Below are 9,640 nucleotides of genomic sequence, written 5' to 3'. Positions count from 1 at the left end.
ACACTTCCTTTTGATTCATAATAAGGAAACAGTTTATTTTATGAGGAAAGTTGGTCTGAAAACCAAACCAGTGTGTCAATAGTGAAAGATCTTAGAGAATATTAAAAATAATAATTCAATCTACATTTGGCCTAAAGCATGCCAAGACAGTAACCGATGAGCCCTTGGGCGAGGCCATAATTGTTAGCAAAGTCGGTCCAAAGGATCTAGATTTCAATCGATAAACCTGACAGTAGATCTTCCAAAAGGACACAAAAGAAAGCAAAAAAAAGAAAGAAATTATAGGCCATTCCTTCAATTTTACATGGAGGACATCAGACCACGAAAGTAGATTGAAATATGGTCCTTACAACACTTCACTGGGGCAATTTAAAAAGTCCAAACTTTGTGTTTTGGTACAATCAATAGTCTGTGTCATCCACCATAATATATTGCAGGTTCAACGAGGTTCTTTTATTGGTGCAACAATATGTATTGCTATACATCAAACTAAATACATACATATCTATGAGGCAATGCACATCCATCTATGACTATATGGCATGGAAACCTCCATGGGAAATGGGTAACAATTGTAGGTCATATTTTCTTCCTACGATGATCCCGTATTTCTCGGTCATGTCCAAAAATTCTGGATTTGCCTTGTCAGGAAGCACCCAGTCGAAGTGGTAGAGAAGATTTGCCAAAGCGATCTCCATGGTTGACGTGCCAAAAAGTATGCCAGGGCACTGCCTCCGACCAGCACCGAAGGGGATGAATTCAAAGTATGTCCCATTGTAATCCATGTTATTGTTCTCAAACCTTTCAGGCTTAAACTCTTCAGGACTTTCCCAACAATTTGGATCCCTAGAAACTGCAAACGCATTAATGTATACATTGGTGCCTTCAAGCATGTCAAAACCCATAACTTTACGGTCTTCCCTGGCCCTGCGGGGGATCAAAGGACCTGGTGGATGCAATCTAAGAACCTCCTTAATGATCATCCGCATGTAATGGAGTCCGGCGAGGTCACTATTAGTAAACACAGCTCGACCTTGACCTAGCACCTCTCGGATCTCAAGCTGTGCTTTGGCCATGGTTTCGGGATGACGGACGAGCTCAGCCATCGCCCACTCCAAGGCAACTCCCGTGGTCTGAGTGGCACCTGCAAATATGTCCTGAAAAGTATTGTTGTGGTATGTATGTTTATATATTGTTTCTGCATATGTAGTAGTACGAAACAATAATCAATTCAGATACAACAATTTACGTTTGTAAATCTATGAAACAAGTTGAGACTAACACATTTATGAAATGATGAATCTAGGGGTTTTCTTTTTGCATTAAAACTTTACAGATATGATATAACATAGGTAGATTAATAAGAAGCATAAAGAAAATTACTCACAAATAAGACGGCGCCTATACTCTCCGTGGTCATAGGGAATGTGAACGCGTCCTTCTCCTGCAGCCTGAGTAGCACGTCCAGCAAGTCATCATCGTCGGTGCTGGAGGCATCGTCCTGTGCGGCAGCTCGCGCCGCCTTGCGCCCCTCGATGACGTCGGCGTTGATACGTTGGATGTGGCCATAGCTCCTCCTCATGTGGCGCTCACCGTTGCTCAGCCACCGCACCAGCTGCGATGACGGGAAGAGGTCGACGAGGCAGAAACCACCTAGCAGCACGAACGCCTCATCCAGCTCTCGTAGGTACTCCTCCTGCTGCGGGAACTTGCCGCCGAACACCGCCCGCGACACCACGTCGTTGCTGAGCGCCATCACCTTCTCACTGACATCGACGGCGGCGCCCGTGGATGCTGCGGCCGCGACATAACGGAGAAGGTTGCCCACCTGCTCTGGCCTGATGCCGTCCATACGCCTCACCTGCTTGGAGCTGAGGAGCTCCATGGTGCAGACCTTGCGCATCTGGCGCCATGGGTCACCGTAGGGGGCGAAGACGATGCCCCTCCCGCCGCAGCCGAAGATGTCCAGCGTCGCACTGTGCGGCCGGCCAGCAAAGGCGAGGTCGTTCGTCTTCATCACCAACGCCGCCGCCTCGGCGCTGGAGACGATCACCGTGGGGACCTCGCCGAGCATAAGGTGCATCAGCGGCCCATACCGGCGTGACAAGTCCATCATCCTGCGGTGCGGGAGCATACTGGCGACTTGGTGGAGGCTGCCGATGATCGGAAGAGTCCATGGCCCAGGAGGCAGCCGTGGCTTTCTGTTTCCACAAGAAAGCTTGCGAAACCAAAGGGCCATTAGCGTGCATAGTGCTATGAAACACAAACTTAACCAGCCCTCCATGGCAGGCTACAAGCTGTTGGCAAGCGCAGCTTGGAGTGAGACGCGGTATATGTATGTGATGTGATCACCTCCAAGTCCTGATGACTCATGAACTGGCTAGTGTATGCAACTATATACTAGTCGAGATGTATTAGTGTACAGAACTAAATTGGTGACGGCTAGATTGCTGATGACAAAATTTAAAGATAGTATGACAAAATTTAAATTATTGGCGGCTAGATTGCTGATGACAAAAATAGTGTACAGTACTAGACCTCTTTATTCGCTCTAAATTATATAAATTCCTAGGTTTGCTATCAGGCATAATTTACCATCATCATCAAATGTACTTTGGTCATGTTGTATGCATAGTTTTAAATAGCGTGAGATAGCACCGCTATAGCACGCTATAGCGTTTAGAAGAGGTCTTGCGCTAAGGGTCTTTTGTCCAAATACATGAGTAAACATTTTAAATAGCGCGCTATAGCATCGCTATAGCACGCTATAGCATTTAGAAGTGGCTTAGCGCGCTATTTAAAACTTTGGTTGTATGTATTAGCTCATGAACTTCAATTATTTTGAAATGGAGAAGGTGGAGTTCGATGCTTCTAATGACTTTTGCACTAACCCAGGGAAACCAATTTGCAATCTTAGCAGCCCAAACTTTCATACTCAGCTAGCAGCCAGAAAAGAGAAAGCGGCCCAAACGTTCATACTCAGCTAGCAGCCAGAAAAGAGAAACCTTCTCTGCCGGAAGCTTCGCCACATAGCCGCCAGAAAAAGAGCATGTATGTTTTAGTATTAAAAGATACATCAGGCGGCAAAAACAACTTGTATGCTTTTTGAAGGAAGATGCAATCACAAACCAAACCAGACCCATAGTGCTATAAACCAGAACAATATTGCCAGAAGCTTCACCACATAGCTTCCGATTTTTTTTGTGCAACATGCTTGAGTTCGTGATGCCCGTGCTAAATTTTGTGAAGTTTGGACATTCGATGAGCCTTGTCAAAAGAGACAAAACGACCTCCGAACAGTGCAGAACATCAAACTTCCTCACATGCCTGATTGTTTATTTGCAGACAGCTTTCTAAAATGTCCAAACTTCACCAAATTTGGCACGGACATCTCGCACTCAAGCATCTTTCATCACAAAAAAACGATTTTTGGAAATTTTTTTTGCTATTTTAACGAATTTACTGTTCACACCCGGGCTCATCTAAGCCTAGGAACCAAACGCCGCTCTCTCTTTCTTCGCCATAACTTATTTAAAGTCATAGAGCTTTGTTATAAGTCAACATTTACAATCCCAAATTAGTTCCACTATATGCATCATTAAATATAGTTTGGTTGTGTTGTACTCCTACATATTAGCTCATTAATTTTTCTATAGAGAAATTTGACTGGGAAAAAAAATGAAAGTGGAGTTTGATGCGTGTAATGCCTTTTGTACTAACCCCATCGCTGAGACCAATTGACAAGAGAAAACGGCTCAAACTTTCATACTGTATACTCACTTAGCAGCCGGAGAGAGAAAGCTCCTCTGTCGCCAGAAAAAAGAACATGCATGCTTTTATATATATATATATATATATATATATATATATATATATATATATATATATATACCAGACATGTAAGTTATCAGTACCACTACCACTGCACTTGCCAATGCAAGCTGCCTGCTATGGAGGGGTGGTTCAGCTTGTGTTTCGTAGCACTAGGTATGCCGCTTGCCCTTTGGCTTCTCAAGCTCGCCGGCGGCAAGAACAAGCCACAGAAGCACCAGCTGCCGCCAGGGCCATGGACTCTCCCGATCATCGGTAGCCTCCACCACGTAGTCAGCCTCGTCCCACACCGGAAAATCACGCAGCTGTGTCGCCGATATGGGCCAATGATGCACCTCAAGCTAGGCGAGGTGGACGCCGTGGTGGTCTCCAGCGCCGAGGCGGTGGCCCAGGTGATGAAGACCAACGACCTCACGTTTGCCACCCGGCCGGGCACCCCGACGCAGGACATCGCCGGCTGTGGCGGCAGGGGCATCATCTTTGCTCCCTACGGCGACCACTGGCGCCAGATGCGCAAGGTCTGCATTGTGGAGCTGCTCAGCTCCATGCAGGTCAGGCGCATGGAGAGCATCCGGCCAGAGGAGGTGGGCAACCTCCTGGCTGACATCGCCACCGCCGCGGCGGCCCGCAACAGCATCAACATCAGCGAGAAAATGATGGAGCTCAGCAACAACGTCGTGTCGCAGGCGGTGTTCGGCGGCAGGTTCACGCAGCAGGACGAGTACATCCACGAGCTGGACGTGGTGCTCACCCTGCTGGGCGGCTTCTGCCTCGTCGACCTCTTCCCGTCGTCACGGTTGGCGCGGTGGCTCAGCTTTGGCGCGCGGCGCATGAAGAAGAGCTACGGCCGCATGCAGCGCATCATCGCCGACGTGATCGAGGAGCGCAAGGCCGCGCGAGCTGCTGGTGATGGGGCCTCAAGCACTGATGACGAGGACCTGCTGGACGTGCTGCTCAGGCTACAGAACGATGATTCGTTGGGATTCCCTCTAACCACAAAGAGCATATGCGCCGTCTTATTTGTGAGTATTCTTAACAAGCAAGCTTTTTCTACTCGTAACAGATGCATACATATGATACCAGATAGGAAAGATTGATTACTTTTGTCCCGACAAACTTAAATCATTAACCATTTAGTTACCATTATCTATGTCATATATGTCAAGATTATTTCTTTCTGGTCAGAATTTCTGGTAATCCACCTGTTACAGGAAAATTTGATGACCGCCGAGAAACTGTGGTAACACTTGATAATATTCAAATGAATTTGAATCGAAACACTAAAATTGTGTCAAATAGGATAAGTATGCATGTATTATCACAACTGTATTACTGGTGTAAACGTGCGGTGTCTATGACAATTCTGCAACTATGGGAAGAAGGCCATGCATATGTGCTGACCAATGGAACAGAAGAGAGTATTCGTCTAAGTGATGTCAAATAGTATATATTTTAATGCAACATAAAGTTAAATAATTCATTCAAAAGTTTCAATCTAAAATATTCCATGATTTACCGAAAATAGGTATTCTAGCCCGTCCCAAAAAAAAATGGAATAAAAAAACCTTAGTTAGAAATATAAATTTCATGGTAGCCAACTACAATATCTTATCATTGGCTCCCATATGCTCATTGTACACCCGTCCACTACGTCTGGCCAGACCATATTACTACCTGACAAGACATATAAATATATTTCTCTAATTGTCGAAATATAAAGTTATAAATACACATATATATACTTGCTTGGTTTTTGACCATGGAAGATTTGTCCGATCTTTTAAATGTTCCAAATATCCTATGTTACTATTCCTGGTCTTGTCAGAGATCATTTGTACCTATTTTGTAGATTATTTATTTTCAGTCATCAAATAAAAAGGAAAAACACATATTTATTTATTTTTCTAGCTCAATTTACTCTTCAATCCATTCACTTTTATTTTTCTTTATTTTCCCTTTCGACATTTTAAAGCCCATCTTTTCCATCTAGGCACTGGCGTTTTCCTATATTTATCAGAATGTTTAAAAAGTTCGGACAAAAGAAAGAATGGCTAAGCATCACGATACTTCCAGGCCATTTGCTAAAGGAAGTATATAAATGATTGTATTTCCTAAAAAACCTACTTGAAGAACAAATTAGCAAACTTGTTCAAAGAAATCCAAGAAAAAACTGGATACAAACAATAATTCTCTAAAACAAGGAAATATATCAAAATAGAGTGGGCTATTTGAAGCAAATTTAATGCATAGTCCCACACTTTGCAAGAGAAAGCGGCACACTCCATGAGTACATATACATTAGGAGATCATATCACAAATTGTAACCATTTTGGAATTAAAAATAATTTCTTAAAATGATAGTAGTCCTAAATTCAAATCATTTCTTCTAAGACCTCTCTAGTTCTTTCCTAGACACATGAATCTTCTTGGTAAATTTATTTGTGTTTTTGAGTTTTTGCTCTGCCGGTAGATGCTAGAGCTGAAATAGGATCTCTTCTGGATTCTGCTTGGATATCTCAGAAATGACCTCATAAACATGTGAATAATAGTGTGAATGAATTCAATAGTCTCTTGCTTTCCAATCACTATTGTGAAGACACATGTAGAAGATCCGAATACAAGATAATATAAGGAAAAAAACATACTTGACAAAACAAACACCTAGACATTGATGTTGTCCACACACTATATCCGTTAGCTTTATGGATTTCACCCTTGTGGAAAATTATAATCTTTACTGTTAAGTATTTTCAAAGAAACTCATAACACGGACGCCATGTTATTTGCCTATCCATTATCATGGTGTAGCAATATAAGGGTATGAACCTCATAATGAGTACATATATTCTATCATGACCCACCTGGGTGGAACACCATGGCATTGACCTTAATCCTTCTTTCTTTTAATATTGCAACCAACATATCCGCCATAATGTTGAGCGACACTGATGAAAATAAATAACCCTTGATGGAGATCTTTTTATTCTTGGAAGTAATGTTCTAGATCATCATTGATTTTCACACCGAAGAACCCACCTTGCATACATTTTACCTTCAAGTGACATCACATAAAGGCGAAAGATTGCATGAACATTGGTTGTGGAACGAACATCCACTTTACAGTGTCATAAGTCTCGCCAAAAACAATTTTGAGAATCCCTTGTCTTTGATGCAACCCATGAATAATAAGCCCTTCCACAATATTTTCCTAGCATGAAATGGGTTTTTGTAAGTTTTATCACATCATTAGCAATCGAGGAAATCATGCGCTGCTATGAATTTTGTGAAAGATCATGAAGATAACCTATGTTGCTTTATTAAGTTTGCTTTTCCTTTTGCCACTATAGAGATGCCTACATCGACTATAAAGTGGTGATGTCTTCTATAAGAATAAACAAACATCCTGATCAAACCACTCAGAAATCATATTCTCATAAACTTGAGTGTCCCATTTTTGCAATTGTGATCTTTCACCTCTTTCTCTGTCAAGTGTAACCCGAGGGGAGGCATATGGCCTCACATGATATCATACTTTGAGAAGTTACTTGCCTTGAGTGCCTCGAAATGTTCACAAAATATTTGTAATGGGATTTAGGCTTCAAAGTATGTAAAAAAATCCTTTAGTTCACTTCAAAATACCACATACAATTTTTCAAATGAGATATTTTGTTTCACAAATTGTTTTATTATAAGTGCGACATATAGAAGTATGATCTAATTTAACATACCTTAATTTTCATTTGCAGGATATATTTTCTGGTGCCACAGATACCACAGGAACAATTTTGGAATGGGCTATGTCAGAGCTCGTCCGTCATCCTGAAACAATGTTTAAGGCTCAACTAGAGATAAGAAAAGTATTAGGTCAAGATCGAACAATCATAAAAAATAGTGACCTTGGAAACCTCCACTACATGCGAATGGTCATTAAGGAGGTTCTTAGGTTGCACCTACCAGCTCCACTAATCCCACGCATGGCCAGAATGGATTGTAAAATTATGCGTTATGAGCTGCTTAAAGGCACCACTATATTAATTAATGTCTTTGCAGTTTCTAGGGATCCAAAGTACTGGAAACACCCTGAAGCCTTTTTGCCAGAGAGGTTTGAGAACAACAACTTAGATTACAATGGGACACATTTTGAATTCACCCCCTTTGGTGCTGGACGAAGGCAATGTCCTGGGATGCTATTCGGCGCGTCAACCTTAGAGATCACTTTGGCAAACCTGCTCTACCACTTTGATTGGGTGCTTCCTGGTGGGGCAAGTCCAGAGTCATTGGATATGTCTGAAAAATTTGGGATGACTGTAGGTAGAAGTTCTGACCTACAACTGATAGCTATTCCACGTGGATGCATCAAGCACATGTAGACATATATAGAGAAATGTTCATGCCTGGGGAAAATCCATCCTACCACCTGGGGGTAGTTACCCCACATGTCTCATATACTACCATGTGATAGTATATATTCTACTTTATCATTTTAAGTATGTTCATATACTATATATAAGATACTCCAAAGTGAGTTATATGGAAAATTGCAAGTTGGCTCATGGTTTTTCTTATATTTGTGAAATACGTACATATTTGTACGTAAAAGAGAGCATACTCAAAATAAGATACATACTACCAAAAAATAGTATATATACTACCTAAACATTCTTATATACTACATACTACGCGTACATACTCTCCGATTTGATAGATACTACATATAACATATAAAATTCAAGTGGTGGTAACTACCACTGGTGGTAGATAAAATTTGTCCTATATATATTGCATTGACCAAAATAATGGAATGACACACATTCCATTTCTGTACTAGAAAAATATATTAGGAAAAATCATAGATGATTCACTAAAACTATTTTCTTGGCATCCCATCCACCCATTCTACCTCCTTTGGCCGGCACCCGATAGCAACAGTCGATCGCTGCCTCACTCATATCACTTGCTTTACCATGCCACCTCACCATTGACATCTTTCGTTCCTTCCTCATATCTATTTTCTTCTCCACGTACAAATGACATCAACCATACTTAAATATGCAGACAATCATATGTCTCTATCCCTGCTGTGCACACCCGACCACCTTGTAGTTGTGACAACACCATATACCTTGGCAATTATGAAGATGTTAAGTTGGCTCGTCGACATAGAAACTTTGGAATCTTTAATGGAAGTTGTACATTCAGGAATCTCCTAAACAATTGTCAACATTATGTGCATCTTCCATGTTGCTCAAATGGTCGGATTATTCCGGTACCAGTGGTCTTAATATTGCAATGGTGGCTTGACCATCGAGATGGATTTGCTTCCTTCCACATCATTGGGGGTATTGGCAAGAACAACTTGATAGCCACTAGCACAAACGTATTAGTACTTTCAAAAAACATTTCATGCTCTTATTTTACGAATGTAACATACCTTCCATGTTCTCTAGTTTTCATATTAATTTGTCCAGTATCTTCCTATGGCACTAGTAGAAAACAGGCCTTTGGTTCGGCCAGAAAATAGCATTAATCCCGGTTGCATTACGAACCGGGACTAATGTGAGCATTAGTCCCGGTTCGAGCGGCTAGGGCACCGTACATCCATTAGTCCCGGTTCAAATGGGACCTTTAGTCCCGGTTGGTGCCACGAACCGGGACTAAAGGGTGCGTTGCCCATTAGTACCGGTTCGTGGCACCAACCAGTACTAAAGGTTAGACCTTTAGTCCCGGTTCGAGCCACTAACCGGTACTAAAGGTCCCATTTTCAAACTCTACCCCCCCCCCCCCCCTGGATCGCCTTTTCAGTTTTGTA

General features: G+C 42.1%; 2 protein-coding genes across 2 annotated transcripts; one reads left to right on the top strand and one right to left on the bottom strand.

Moving 5' to 3' along the window:
- Positions 1–533: 533 nt before the first annotated feature.
- Positions 534–2,284, bottom strand: LOC109784259 (zealexin A1 synthase). The gene is made up of 2 exons (XM_020342858.1): positions 1,388–2,284; positions 534–1,157 (listed from the first exon to the last, which is right to left on the bottom strand). The coding sequence occupies exons 1-2, from the start codon at positions 2,282–2,284 to the stop codon at positions 534–536; spliced, it is 1,521 nt and encodes a 506-aa protein (XP_020198447.1).
- Positions 2,285–3,947: 1,663 nt separating this feature from the next.
- LOC109784258 (desmethyl-deoxy-podophyllotoxin synthase-like) lies at positions 3,948–8,224 on the top strand. The gene is made up of 2 exons (XM_020342857.3): positions 3,948–4,853; positions 7,578–8,224. The coding sequence occupies exons 1-2, from the start codon at positions 3,951–3,953 to the stop codon at positions 8,199–8,201; spliced, it is 1,527 nt and encodes a 508-aa protein (XP_020198446.1). The 5' UTR covers positions 3,948–3,950; the 3' UTR covers positions 8,202–8,224.
- Positions 8,225–9,640: the final 1,416 nt, after the last annotated feature.

This window comes from Aegilops tauschii, chromosome 2 (genome assembly GCF_002575655.3).
Source record: "Aegilops tauschii subsp. strangulata cultivar AL8/78 chromosome 2, Aet v6.0, whole genome shotgun sequence".
NCBI lineage: Eukaryota > Viridiplantae > Streptophyta > Magnoliopsida > Poales > Poaceae > Aegilops > Aegilops tauschii.
This window is presented reverse-complemented; position numbering and strand designations above follow the sequence as displayed.

Bases quoted from the DNA above. Each gene is read 5' to 3' on its own strand.
- LOC109784259 (XM_020342858.1), bottom strand. From the start codon at position 2,284: ATGGAGGGCTGGTTAAGTTTGTGTTTCATAGCACTATGCACGCTAATG. The intron at 1,158-1,387 runs GTGAGTAATTTT...AATACTTTTCAG, and splicing joins GTATAGGCGCCGTCTTATTT to GACATATTTGCAGGTGCCAC.
- LOC109784258 (XM_020342857.3), top strand. From the start codon at position 3,951: ATGGAGGGGTGGTTCAGCTTGTGTTTCGTAGCACTAGGTATGCCGCTT. The intron at 4,854-7,577 runs GTGAGTATTCTT...TTTCATTTGCAG, and splicing joins GCATATGCGCCGTCTTATTT to GATATATTTTCTGGTGCCAC.